Raw genomic sequence first — 14524 nt, forward strand, 5'->3', positions numbered from 1 at the left:
AATATGTCCCTTCTAATACTCTCGAAAATATTGCCAGTAATCATTTTATTACACGAGTTTTTGTATATGTATGTTGATGTATTTTAAATAAAATATTTGTTTCATGGTTGACACATTAATTTCACTGAAATCTCAAGGTACAGCCTTTGTGCAGAGCCGTTGTGCCTTAATCGAACTCACGCAAGCCACATAGAATATTTATATTATTATAATATCATCTAAGACCTGTAAAAATGCACTTAATTATCATCCTCGCCCCACTGTGTCGCCATTGAAACTGCAAGTGTTGGCGGGCCACCATTAAAAAAGTGCAGCCATATCGCCGAGCAGTAAGCTCGTAAACCCGACCCAGCCCCACGCTCGCGCCATGCAGCAGCTCCACTGAAATCCCCTCAGCCCAATCCCATATAGTCGCCACCCCCTTTGCCGCTCGCGTACTGCCAGTAGGTACTCTTCGATTGAATGCAACGCTTACCACTTCTCTCTTTCAACCAGCGACAACGACAACGACAACCGATTCGACGATCTCTCGCGCGGCCACTCGTGTGCGTTGGGGTTGGGTTCGTTTTGTTATTGTGCCTACTGTACACTGTACAGTTCAGCATTCAGTATTCAGTTCAGTTTTAGTTTCAGTTCGCATTCAGTTTGTCAACGCGTCGCATGCGTGTTCGTACGGGCAGTCCAGTCGCAGTCCCAGTCCCCCCATCGTCGCAGTAAATATTTTTTCGGGAAATTTCAACCCAAAACGAGCAGAAGAAGTGCCCCGTGCCAGAGTGCCAGAGTGTGTGAAGTGTACGAGCATATTACTGAAATATTCAGTTGCGAAATTTCCGCTGTGAAAAACATAAAAGAAAACTCACCCAGGAACATGCCGTCCTACGGTTCAACAGGCTGCCTGATGCTGGCTCTACTCTCCCTGCTGCTGTGCCTCAACGCAGGTGGGTCTCAGTCGCACTCCTTTCGGTTCAGAATACTGACTCCTAGATTTCCTGGTTTTGCATGAAACGGCAGCTAATTAAGTGGAGTCTGAGGGTGGTGCTATAGAGAGTTAAGTGCGTGGTCGTGAGTTTCCATTTAAATGTGCAACAAGAAGCTAAACTCGAGTTCGCTGAACCATCAACGACGAAAGGGGTTCCGCAAAAGGGGTGCCGGAAAATCAAAAGGCACTGGCTTAAAGCGAAACTTTTTCATGATTAAAGTCTTAGGGAGCTGATTAAAAATAAGCAAAATAATTAAAAGGGGAATTTTTTCATTGTTTAAAGTCTGAGAAATGTTCAAGCAAATACATATATACGTATTGAAGCGCATGCTCTAAAGGTCATTTAGTCCAGCTTAATTATAAAGAAAATAATCGTGAAAATGTAAACACAATCAATTATTTTTCTCGAACTGACCTCATTGATAAGATGAATGCCATCGGTCTGCACTCCATGCATTATTATGGCAAATGGCTTGACAGGCTCAATAAGCACCAAGACAGTACCTGAAATCTCGCACAGATTCATGGGTGATTTATGAGTATTACTCTCAATGCATTGCACTGCACTTGTACGATATATTATTGCCGCTGCTCATTTGTGTTTATTTTTACTTCAAACGTTCGACGTTCAGCACAAATATTTCCACAACCTTAAAAACTTAAAAATAACACAAATATTATAAATAGCCAGGAAAAACAGCGAAAACGTAAATGGAAAAGAGGTGGAACTGGGAAATATTTCTTAGTTGATGTATTCTTCTGTTTCTTTATGACCCAAAATGGCTCACTCAACAAAATGTTTGCCAAGCAAACCAATTGAAGGCCTAGAAAAGAAACTTTGTTGAAGTTCCCTCAATGTGGATTTGTGGATATGCGTGCCACATATCGGGGCATGTCATCAACTAAGAGTTTATTTGTGTTTATGCTGCAGGGGCGTGCCGCAACTAGGCGTAGCAACTGTCAACTTGGAGTGGCATAAGCTGGAGTCTACGTCCACTCATGCTACTCCACCGTATAAAGTGACAAAATAGTAGACCCAAAAGGTGGATGATTTTATTGAGGGCAATCCCGAAGCGTGCAATCATCCCACATACTGCAATGAAGGCGGAAGGATAAGTATTACTCGGGCACTCAGGCGACAACCATAAAAAGAGGCAGACTAGGAGAGGACCAGAAAGATTTTAGATAGAATTGTTGCTGATGTTTCCACTCGTGCAAGTAATAAGGTGTAAAGTTCCTGTACATGCGAAGTGATGACACAGGAGATCCCAAAGATATTAACGAATTTAGAACTCATGCAAGCACCATAAAAAGTGACTCAACTTGCCCATTAGGTTATAGTATACCTGCGAGCATGATGCATGTAATACATGAATGAAAATTGTAAAAACTTAACAAGGCACGTAATTAACATATTCCAAAAAACATGAAATTATTTATACAGCTTCGTACAACTCATCTGTGTGTCAGAGTCAGCGTCAGACCCGATGAGGCATCTTCGCCCTTAGCCTTCAGATCATTCAGATGAAATCTTCTCAATTAATAATTCGCTGCGCTGCTGTTTTCGTTGCCTAATTAAATTCATTCAGTCAGCTGTTGCTGATTCAGTGCAATTCACTTGCCATCTTTACTATATGTACGACAATAATAAAACTGAACTGAAAACTGAAATCCCGCCGAAAGCACACACCCACAATAATATTTAGAGAGCATGAGAAAATGTAAGACTTTTCTGTGTATTTTATCCATTAAAATAAACTTATTTTGTAGTTGAAACTGCACGTAGAAAGGCAATGCAAAAGTTTACTTTTGATTTGTAATCGTAAGATATACACTCGTATTTGTATATGCGATTTCTTATGGGATTGGCTGCAACTTATGGGTGTGCTTTCGTAGGGTATTCGATTGCGTAAAGGGGTTCGGGAATTTCACAGAAATAGTAGGCATAAAAACCACCAAGCCATGGAATTTTGATTACTTAACGTAAGTACTAAGGCAGCTCAGGGAACTCAGGAAGCTCGAGGAATTTCAAATTGCTTTTTCTGATAGGAGTTGTTGGAATGTAAGGGTGTACCTTGGTAGGGTAATCGTTTACTTGAGAACGTAGTTGGCTACAAGGGAGGGATGGAATTCGAAAGGTATTGGCTTTGGTTTTGGCTTTGGGGTACCCATGGAGAGGTTGGAGTTCCAAAATAAATTTATTTAGGAGTACTTGAGTCAGTGCCCACCAGATTTCTCAGGGTAACAAAAACGAAGCTCTATTATTTGTTAAGCATTATAATCGTTAGACCTCTGACATACCAACTCATTTGCATAGGCATTCTCCTATTCTCTTCTCAAAACCAACACTCCTCTCTAGCCACCTAATTATTGAGGCATTCAGGCCAATTGGGAAACAATTTTGATAAACGTTCGACGAATTTTGCATTTGGTATTTGGCATTTTGCTGGCAGTTGAATGAACTTTGGTTGCATGTCAGTCACAGTCACAGGCAAAGCGAAACTTTCTGTCAAACCTGCTGCTCGCCCACCGCCTCCCCCTTAATCTCTATTGCATTTTAGGGCCACAAAGTTTTAGCTTCCATCCACCATCCACACACCACGCACACCGTACCGTACCCCGTACCCCGTTCCCCACTATCCAATCCTCCTATCCACACACTCGTAAGTTGGCAAGTTTAATGGGAAATACGCAGATATGGAGCAGCAGTTGCACTTTGGAAGAGTTTTGTTTCGAATGGGGTTAGAGCGGGGAGCCCCTGATAATCGACATGCTTCTTCGGGGGGCAGAGTCGTAGGGTTTGTGGATTTATGTATTATAGATGTACCGCGGCAGATCCCAAATGTTGCAAGTCCGACTCCACTCTGTTGTCACTTGCCTCAAGTTTTTGCTGCCTAATGGAAAAATTGCATGTGAACGCCAGCAGATGTGTGGGAAACTTTTTTCGCCTGCCCCATTGTGGCATGCACTTGTGTCTGTGGCATATACGGCAATAGGCAATACCATATGCAGATATGGCAGCAGCGAGGGCGAGGGCGAGGGCAATAAACTCCAGCGTTGGCTTAGGCGCAGTTTTGTTGTGGCTTACGCAGAGCTAATGAACCTCAGATGGGGGTAAGAAAATTACCCAGAAAGGAAATGCGGGGTAAATAAATGGATTGGAGGGACAAACTCCATGTGTGGCATGTGGCAGTAGTGCACAGGAATGAAGGGTTAAGTGAACATATTTCTGGAAACCTCAAGCTAAGTATAGTTACGAGTTTGCGAGTTGGGGTTGAGGAATAAGTTCATAAATAAATGCAATAAGGGTGGGAACAATATGTAGAAAAGTAAAGGAAACCTTCGAGTAAATGTAAGGTAAAGTAAACTTACACCTGGAATGATTAATTATGGTACGAAAGTGTAGGCAAAAAAATTGTTGACATTTTTGTTTCCTTATTACTTTTGTTCTTCCTTTACTTCTAAGCGTAGAAGAAGAACAATAATAGTTGGAGGATCAATAGAATCCAATGTAAGACAAGCTCATAAAATACTTCGAAGGGAGGGGAGGATGGGGAAATATTTAGGAAAAATAAATAATAAACGAAAATAATAATAGATTGAAATATGCAGATAATCAAATCTAGACGGGGAGAAATAATGACAGAAATATTGGGAGCTGAGAAGAACATACAAGTTTTGAGCATAATTAGTCTCCTTTATAAAAGAAGACAGTATCATTGAATAGGATCTTGGAAAAACTTCAATAAGATTAATGCTAGATGCTAGTAAATATCTTTACGATTCACGCACCTTTCCATACGCATTTGCAGCTTACATACATATGTGTTTAATATTATGTAATTTATCATTCACCCTCCGCAAGTTTTTCGCAAGTTATTCGCAGCTAACGATTTCGCGTGGTTGAATGGAAATGTATAGGTAAGATCTGTCCCCAAAGGCCCCCCGCTCCGCACCCCTCTGCACCGCTCCACTCACTTTTCCATCGATGATTAGAGGCGAATTCCATTTGCCAAAAGTATCGGCGAAAACATCTCGTCCAACAAATACTTACGCACTTGCTAACTCGTATTCGGGGCCCCGAATGTCTCTGACCATTTTTGGGACGCAGTTGCCACAACTGCCACAACATTTGGCATAATGCAGCCACAGCACAACGGAGCTGCGGTGGCTGTGGTGGCAAGCATGCGAGTGGCAGCCACAATATCAATTTTCAGTTTCAATAGAATTACAGTCATTACCATTAGTAAACTGCCACTGGCCGTTTGCAATGGACGCGCAAATAAACAATTCTGCAAACGATCTGACAATTCAACTGTCAATTAATTTCAATATATTGTAAATGCTTATAATTTCCATGCAAAGAGACTTGGGCTTGGGTCTCTCCATTTCACAGTTTCGCCGTTTCGCAGTTTCACAGTTTCTCCATTTCTCAGTTGCTCAGCGTCTCAGTTTCTCGATTTCTTGGTTCTCGAACGCAAATTGTAATGTTTATGGCCAAATGCGGTCGGTCGGTTGGTCTCTGGCTGGCTGGCTAGCTGGCTGGCCAACAAACACGTTTCGGCCAAGTGCCAGTGCGTTGGCACACTTCTCCCCTGCGCTGCTTATCTAGGCTTTCGCCTAAACGCGCCTCAAAGTGTTGGTTAAGTGCATTTAACCCGAACGTTAACGTTTGACGTTTAAATTGGCCACAAAAACGAGTTTTATTGTCGCCATCATAGCCATCATAGCCATCATAGCCATCATAGCCATCATCATCGTCAGCCGTTCCACCGCCATCCTTCAAGCCCGCCAGAATCCATCGATCGCATGGATTAATCAAATTATTATTTACACACTCTTCGCGTAGTCTAATCGCCACGCATAAACCAGCCAATGGCCAGGTTTTTGACACTTTTATAAGGCAGTTTTCCCCATCGACTGTCGCATAAATAACTCCGCCGAAAGGCTCCCGTGCCTAATTAATTTCAGCTCGGCGATATTTCAAAGAGCTCTGCTCTCCGCCAGCGGCACACCGCACACACAGCAGGAAGCGCTTTCAAAGTTGCATTATGGATCGATTCGATTCGATTTGATTCGATTCATTAGTCGATCGTTGCGGGATCATCGTTATCGCTAGAATGGGAAAGCGAAAATTACTTACTCACTTTATGATGATTTGAATGACCAGAGACGCAGATATGAAGAGCTCTAACAAGTGTTTTCTAATGGGTTGGAGTGGGGCTTAAATAGATACGAAACTCATATTGCTATGGGCCAGGAATGGATGAATTCTTAGGCCTAAAGGCATATTCAGTCTGAGCATATTTTGAAGATTTGTTAAACTTAATTGTTGTTTCCAGTCTAGACTATAGAATCTTATTTGGGGTTATTTTTCTACTCTAAACTGTTGCGTGTACTTTGTTATATGTATTATTATTATTATAGGTGTCTTTATTTAGCTAGGCTCAAATCTTCCAGGGTAATCTCAGTATATTATTAACCTAATTTAATTTCTGATTGCTTGAAAAATAATTGGCTAATAGAGACCAAATAAAATATTTAAAAATTCCTTTATATTTCCATTATCTAATTTTAAATTCCTGTAATTACTTTTACTACTTCATTTTGTTGCAGCTTCTGGAGTTCTTCGCTGCTGGCGTTGCTCGACGGACGTCTCGAATGGGGAGTTCTGCAACGATCCCTTCCAGCCGGACAGCATCTCGGAGCAGCAGCGCTACTGGAGCTACGTGAACTGCACCTACTCGGTGGGTGTGAAGTCGGTGAATGCGCGTCCCGTGTGCAAGAAACTGGTGCAGGAAGGTGAGATCAAAGACCCACACTAGACCCTCCGAGCACCCACAGCACCCCTCCCAGGCATGTCCAATTATTCAGCCCGCTGCATTGTTGTGACCGCATGTGCGGTCTTTGGACAGCTTTGGAGATTATGAGATTGAGAGATCGGGAGGGAGAGGCACACCCCCACCGCTCTCCCTCACATGCGGCTGACACCCGGCTGTGGGACTGGGACACTGCCACAAGAGACTCAAACGAGATTGAAATTTATTGCCTCGACAAAGTCCAAACAAGTGCAACAACCAGCGGACAATTGCAGCCGCAGCTGCCACACTGGCTGGGCGTTGATCGGGGGCGTGGCAAGTGGCAGGGGCAAGGCACATATCGGTACGGTGCGGTGCGGTGTGGTGCGGTGTAGTGCGACAGCCAACAAGTGGCGACACTTTGGCCCGCAGAGTTGCATGTGCCGCTAATTTACGGCAAATTTATGGGGAGACCAGCACACGCGGCGTATGAGTGATATTTGTGGCGATCTTAAGCTCGATTCGGATTCGGCTGCATATTGTTGCTAGGCTTGTTTTATTGTTGCCCTGTGGCCAGAGCAAATTGTGCATTTGCATACGACAAGCCACAGAAAGAGCCGACAAAACCAAATCAAGATAGGACTGATAGACATTACGGCGAACGACGATTTGAATACCCTTGAAACATTCATTGTTTTTGTTGGCAATTTTATGACTGTTGAACTGGGGATTCTCCGCAGCGATTCAGCTAGAAATCTTTAAAGCTGAGGAACTATTTTTCATACACAAGCCGAAACACAGAGAGGAGCCTTTTATTTGTGATATCTACTCAAGCCCGTAATACCCTCTGTGCCAGGGCACAACATAACTAAACTGAAAATTGAAATTAAAATGGAAATGGAAATCCGCACTGTTTGTCCAATTTGCCAAGCGATCCGTATCGTTGCATTTTGATCTGAATTCGCTTTTGGGGCCTATCCCCGTCATCATCATCATCATCATCATCATCAGCATTCACCTGGTCGCGACAGCCGGTGGCACATAAATTAGTCAAAAGCAGACGAGTCGGGCTTGGCCAATAGGCATACGTAATGTGGGTCGACAAGCCGAACAATGAAATGCGAAAAAATGTTAACATTTAATGATGTAATAACAATTTGCTGCCTTTATGGCATTCAAATAAACAATAGAAAAAAATAAAATAAAATAAAATAAACAAAGCAAAAAAAACAATTTAGTTGCAAAAAAGTAATACAATATAATTGAAGTCTAGCTTATAATTTAATAAATCTAAATAAAAGTCGCTCCAAGTAAAGTTGCCCATAAATCGAAGTCAGTTTTTGGTGCCTTTTAGGGCATTTGACAAATCAATTAAAATCCATTTTATGTATTTAAATAGCGATGATGAGCGGATGTATAAATCTGTTTTAGTTTGGGTATAAATTTATGGATATTTTGACAAATCTGTTTGGACTGCTGCTCTATATTTGTATAGAAGTATGATGTATGATTTATTACAATAAATACATACATATATGCACATTTAAGTCGAGCCTAGAAATGATCATAAATTAAAGCCAAATTGGGTTCTACGTTTATGGATATTTATTTATCTTTATTAAGTTGCATTAAATATTTTAAATTGGATTTAATTGGAGGCATTAATTGATTGCATTTCGACTTTTTTATGTAGTTCCCTTAAATGATCATCCACCCACTGGAATATCTTCCATTTATGTACGAGTAGTACCAATTATTTCTGCATTTTAAATGTCCAAAAAGCGTTTAGCCATCAGCGATCTATCCATAAGCATGACAGCATCAACAACAACATCCACAAGAGCAACAACAACGAAAACAACAGCAACCAGTGCAGGGGCAGGGATTTCTCGGACAACATTTAAGCAATTTCTTATGGCCAATTAATGAACACCATTAAATTTTTGCAATCAAGCGTCTACAAATTGGCTCGGCGAATATTTGCAAGATTTTCAGTTGGCAGTTGGCAATTAAAATCGCAATTGCAGACACTCGACTGCATTTGAAGCTCTACAACTGCGAGTATGAGGCTGTCTCTGAGCCTGAGTCTGAGTCTCAGTCTCATTCCCCCAAAAACTGAAACATGAGCAGCGCTTGTAATGCGCAAAATACATAATATACGATCGGAACGGAACGGAACACGGACTCGGGGCACGCGGGGGCTAAAGAGACATCGGAAAAAATACATATAAATTAATTAAGTTGTTGCACAGCGTGAAGCGCTCAATTACGGGCCATAAGAAGACGGACGCGGCAGCAGAATGTCTGAGAAAAATGCAACTAGGCGATGCAACATGTTGTTGCAGCTACGAGTATCTGCCAGCGGTGTGGTGTTGTTGCCGTCTCCGATCAATTTATATGCCGTTAAATTAATTGCCTTTGCAGCCTTTAGCCTAGACGAGTGGCAAAGTTTTTGGCCAAATGTCAAATTAAAAATGTATTCCATAATTTTTGCCCGCCCCGTCAGTATTTCCAAAAGCCAAAAATCTGAAGCCAAGCAATTAGCTGCAGGCTGTTGCACGGTGTGTGTGTGTGTGTGCATGTGTGTATCTACTGTACCAGTTGTCTGTCACTCGGTAAATATTTTGCAACTTGTTGCATTCGCTTCAACAGCCAAAAAGTTGATGGCTAGCAGGCAACCATTTTTGGCCACTAACAGCTTATTTCATGCACTTTTCTCTGGGGAATTTTAACAGCCAAAAGGGAGTGATATTTACGATCAAGAGTCTGATATAAATGTTTTTTCTGATGTGTTTGTTAAATAGAGTTTTGAAATGGGAATTTCTAAAGATTCGAAATATTTTATTGCTTGATTTTTCGCAATATTTTTCCTACACGTTCCACTGTAGATAATTCCCCATAATGTTTACTGCTCGTGAGTGTATACAAAGTTCGTTGCAAGCCGCTTCTGTCTTTTCTTTTTGTCTCTTATTTTTGTTTTTAGTTTTTTTCGTTATTTTTTTTTTTATAAAAAATCCACAACAAGCCATAAATAATTAAATTAATTAAAATTTAAATTTATGACACTGTGTGTGCGGCAAACAATTTCCAGCATTTTTGTCAAGTTGACTTTTTGTTTGTTTGTTTTGTGTCAAGCGAAGCACGCGGCGTATGCGCAATGCGTACCGTCCCGTACCTCTGTGCGTATGGGCCGCTGCTGCATTCTGCGAGCCTTGTTTGATGCCGCGACCATGATAAGGCGACAATTGTCAACAATTTTATTAAGCTGAAACAGGCGTCTGTGCACGTATGTACGTGTGCATTTGCTTTCATGGCCCACTGTCCCTGGGTCCGTCCGCATCCGAGTCTGAGCCAATCACAAAAATGGTCAACGTTGTGTGACCATTTCGAGCGGCTTTAAAACTTCGATTTTGCTTTATTTCATTTGAAATGTTTTCAGTATTTCTGTCGTTTTGTTCTATTTGCACCACAGACATACATACAGACACATACATAAGTCTGTGCCTCACACGCAATGAGAAACGCAATTTGTTGTGAACTTTTTGTTTTGTTGTTGTGTTGCTGTGTGTGATTTGCTCTTTCTGGTTTTCATTTGCTGTTTGATTGCAAATTGTCTCGTTGTGCCGAGTTTCACGTTCGGTTCTTTTTTTTTTTGGCAAATCGTGTGCGTTTCGCAGGCCGCTGGAACCTCTAGACATAGACACAGACACAGGCCTCATTTGTGCCACGTTGGAGCCGCAGTTTTTCTGTGGCAACCCCAAGCATATGGTGAGCCTTGAACCTATTACGCGCGGGTTGGAGTACGTTTGAGATAAGCCATCGAAGAGGCCAGATCAAATTACTTTCTTTGGGTGAAGGTGCACGGGTTATGGAATTTACAGACTCCAATTGGACGATGCTTTTACTCCAGGGACCAGTACAGAAAGCTGCAGCAGGGAACTTCTGCCTGTACAGTGATGCATAGATAAAACTTATGAACAGACACTTAATCTACAAAGTACATAATGTAGCTCTCACTAATGACATTTTTGGAGGATAATTTCAAAAGCCAAAGCACCCCCCACGACAGTTTTTGACTTGCTTGCATCAGCCGACCCGTACTATTCATCATTCCCTGGCACTTATCCAGCACAATGACCACATCGGAGCAGGCCCCAACTGCCACTTGCCGCGTGGCCATTTCAAATGTCATTTTTGAGATTTTTTCATGGTTCGAGCAGAAACCAGAATGTCGGGCAGAGAGCCTCAAGCCCACGCGAGGCACGTACACATAAATTTAATTTAATGCGCAGACAGCCGCCCCCTCCCCTCCCCTACAACACGCACCCCCTTACCCAGGGCGGAAATTAATTAAAAAATTGTTTAATGAAAATATTTAAACTCTGCTCTGTTCATTTTGCAGTTTACGGCAAGCGGGTGATTTCGCGTTCCTGTTTTTATGAGGATATGGACGATCCGGCAGACAAGTGCGCCATGGACCAGACCTCGTCCTACATCAAGACCGTCTACTGCCGCACCTGCACCACGGACGGCTGCAATGGATCTGGTGGCATATCGCCGCTGATGGCTCTGCTGCTGCTGCCCCTGCTGGCGGCCCTGAGGCAGCTATGCAAATGAGCCCCAGGACTCCAGGGGGGTCGCTCTTAATTACGGATGTGCAAACTGAATTGAAGCCATTACAAGATTTTCGGCGCGTTTTGCACATTTGGGCTGCCCCGGAATTAAGGAAATTGAATTTCTTCATCGAGTTTTATAGTCACTATGCCACATGCCACATGCCACACACAGATTCACAAAATGCACGCAAACGTAGAGGGGTAGAGATGTATATCTGTATCTCCAGCACATCGAGCCACATTTGACGTCATCATCGAGGACTGCATCATGCACAATACATGTCACTTGGTCACCCTCTCAATCAATCAATCAATCAATCCAACAAGCAATCAGCTAATCGTAGTCCCAACTATTGTACACACCTCGAATCACATCATACAACACACTCGATCACACACACACACACACACACACACACACTTAACTTTGTTGTAATTTGTATGTATGTACATCTTTGTAATACCTTTAATATTGTATTTGTAATTGAAAACGGAAAACGCGCGCACACGCACCCGTCACGCGGTTTGTGTGTGTGTGTGTCACGTAAACAAAATAAAATAAACCGTAATTAGATGGTACGAAAATTAAGCATTTTCTATGGGATTTTTGGAGTGTTTGAATGGTTTTTCAGAGTGGTATTGGATGCCCTAGGACGTATGCCGCATGTCAGATATTCTCATCTGTGGCATGTGTCCTCTTATGCAACTCTTTTAGAGTCCCTGTCACTAAACTGAATCCGAAGAACATCCGTTTCTATTCCTTTTGTGGCTATCTGTCTGTAAATAATCAAAAGATCTCGATTCCAACAAATATGTTATTATCATGGAGCATAAGACACTCAACACTACCACATCATAAGCATTAGTTCGATCAAGTACGTAAGACTCTCACTTGATTTGAGCTGTAGAATCTGTAAAGGCAATGCCAAATTCAGTGTCTCGTATGCTACGCTTTTAATATCAGTTTATTCACAAGTATACCAAAATTTGGAACCGGACCAACCTCCTCATACTCCTCCTTAAATATCCACATCTGTTTAAACGCGGGCAACGAGCTGTGGACAGATCCACCCATCCAGGAAGCGAACTGACGATGGGGTGGTGCCATAATCCTGACCCTCATATTGCAGCGAGCTAGTCCGGCGATCTCCAGCTTCAGGCGCTCGGCAAAGCAAGGAAGCTTCGTGGTGCCCCCCGACACCATGATGTTGTAGACCATTTCTCGCCGGACGTTCTCGTCGCACTTATTGATGGAGTCGCAGACACTTTGCTGAAGGCCCACGGGAGCTCTGCCCAGGACGGTGGGGTCAAACAGTGCTTCCGGGCACCGGATGCTCAGGTCGGCAATGGAAATTACTTGTCCCTCTGGCAGAGTGTACTTTTTCTCCAGTTGGGTGCTGAATTCCTCTAGCTCCTGCTGAAAGTCCCTGGCCACGAAGCACAGCTTTTCCTTCATGTCACGCACAATTCCACGCTCGGACAGGCAGATGAAGGAATAGCTGTAGCCCCTCTCCGTCAGTAGCTTCATGAGGTACTCCGTGAGATCGCGCCCGGCCCAGTCTAGAACCCCTATGGCACGGGGCTGGGCATAGCCTTCGTAAATGGGAACGGCATGGGAGTACCCGTCGCCAGCGTCCAGAACGATTCCTGTGGAGCAACCCGAGGAGCAACCCGAGGCCAACACCTGCTGGCTGGCCACATACATGGCCGGCACTTCCAATGTTTCAAACATGATTTGAGTGGCCTTCTCGCGATGGCGCATGGTGGTCCTGGGCGCCTCCGTCAGCAGAAGGGGATAGTCCGTGGGAGAAATGCGCAGCTCATTGTGGAGCGCATGATGCCAGACCTTCTCAGATCCTTCCCAGTCGGTGCTGAGGCTGAATGGGATAACTCAGTTTCAGCACAGCGCGCTTGGAGTGGGCCAGGTCCCCCACGTACGTGTCCTGCAGGCCCTGGCGAGGAGTGCCGACCACCGTGGGGAAATTCATTCGAGGCGTTTGATCACCGGAAAATCCGACTTTGCACACGCCAGATCCGCAATCGAGGACCACGGTCGAAACATCGTCGTCACACATGGTGTTGCAGATTTATCATTAGATTTCTATTTAAGAGCAGAAGGAGGAGGAGGAGTTGGTTAAATACAAAATTTTTCGTGAACATTATCTTTGTTAGACAATCAATCGGAGAGGAAAGAAAGGTACCCAGCATTCACAGCTCACATCTTTTGGCCAATCCTTGGCGTAACCTTGCAGACTATCAGGATGGAGGTGTATGCATCCTCCCTGTGCACCCAAAGACTAAAGCTTCGCTCTTTTTATACCCGTACTCAAAAAAGAGTTAAGGGGTATATTAGATTTGTGGTAAAAGTGGATGTGTGCAACGCAGAGAAGGAAACGTTTCCGACCCCATAAAGTATATATATTCTTGATCAGCATCAATAGCCGAGTCTATATAGCCATGTCCGTCTGTCCGTCTGTCCGTCTGTCCGTCTGTCCGTCAGTCCGTCTTGATGAGCGCCTGGATCTCAGAGACTATAAGAGCTAGAGAAACCAAATTTGGTTTCCAGACTCATGTGATATCACACTGCTACAACTGTATTTCAAAATTTGGCCCGGCCCGTTCGGCCCACACAAAGGACGAAAATCTGTGGAAGGCACAGTTTTAAAGATACGATAAAACTAAAAACGCAGTATCGTAGAAAATGGCCATATCTACCAGATTGCCGAATCTGAATCAGATCGGATCATAATTATAGCCAGAATGAAGAAATTAATTTTCAGTTGCTTCCCCTCCCCCTCCCGCCCACGACAACGCATCTCATTTTCGTTCTCGCTCGCACATTCTGCCGCGTTCAGTGCGCGAGCAACCCCTAGCGGAGGAGATGTAGAATCTAATTGGACAATGTAAAATCTACATGTTAGATGTAGAATATACATTGTATATGTAGATGTAGATATCATATGTAGCAAAAAAATGTAAAATGTAAAATTTTTTTTTTTTTCTAAAATTCTTAAAAATCATAAGCTCAAAAATGTATATACTGACTGAGTACGGGTATAAGTAGAGTCGCGTCCCCAGAAGCGACTCACACGTTCCTTCTCGTTGGTTTTTGGTTTTTGGTTTTCATGCTG

At 43.2% G+C, this 14524-nt stretch overlaps 1 protein-coding gene and 1 pseudogene across 1 annotated transcript; one reads left to right on the forward strand and one right to left on the reverse strand.

The window, feature by feature from the left end:
* Nucleotides 1-628: 628 nt before the first annotated feature.
* LOC111079913 lies at nucleotides 629-11971 on the forward strand. Its single transcript, XM_022375252.2, has 3 exons — nucleotides 629-938; nucleotides 6596-6781; nucleotides 11180-11971. Exons 1-3 carry the CDS (start codon nucleotides 869-871, stop codon nucleotides 11392-11394), a joined length of 471 nt encoding a protein of 156 aa, XP_022230944.2. The 5' UTR covers nucleotides 629-868; the 3' UTR covers nucleotides 11395-11971.
* Nucleotides 11972-12339: 368 nt separating this feature from the next.
* LOC121404415 lies at nucleotides 12340-13613 on the reverse strand (annotated as a pseudogene).
* Between the last annotated feature and the right edge of the window lie 911 nt (nucleotides 13614-14524).

This window comes from Drosophila obscura, unplaced genomic scaffold, assembly GCF_018151105.1.
Source record: "Drosophila obscura isolate BZ-5 IFL unplaced genomic scaffold, ASM1815110v1 contig_200, whole genome shotgun sequence".
NCBI lineage: Eukaryota > Metazoa > Arthropoda > Insecta > Diptera > Drosophilidae > Drosophila > Drosophila obscura.

What these genes read in the sequence shown, in the direction of transcription:
- LOC111079913 (XM_022375252.2), top strand. Translation starts at nt 869, where the DNA reads ATGCCGTCCTACGGTTCAACAGGCTGCCTGATGCTGGCTCTACTCTCC. An exon ending in GCTGCTGTGCCTCAACGCAG is followed by an intron (nt 939 to 6,595) that starts GTGGGTCTCAGT and finishes ATTTTGTTGCAG; the next exon opens with CTTCTGGAGTTCTTCGCTGC. An exon ending in CAAGAAACTGGTGCAGGAAG is followed by an intron (nt 6,782 to 11,179) that starts GTGAGATCAAAG and finishes TTCATTTTGCAG; the next exon opens with TTTACGGCAAGCGGGTGATT.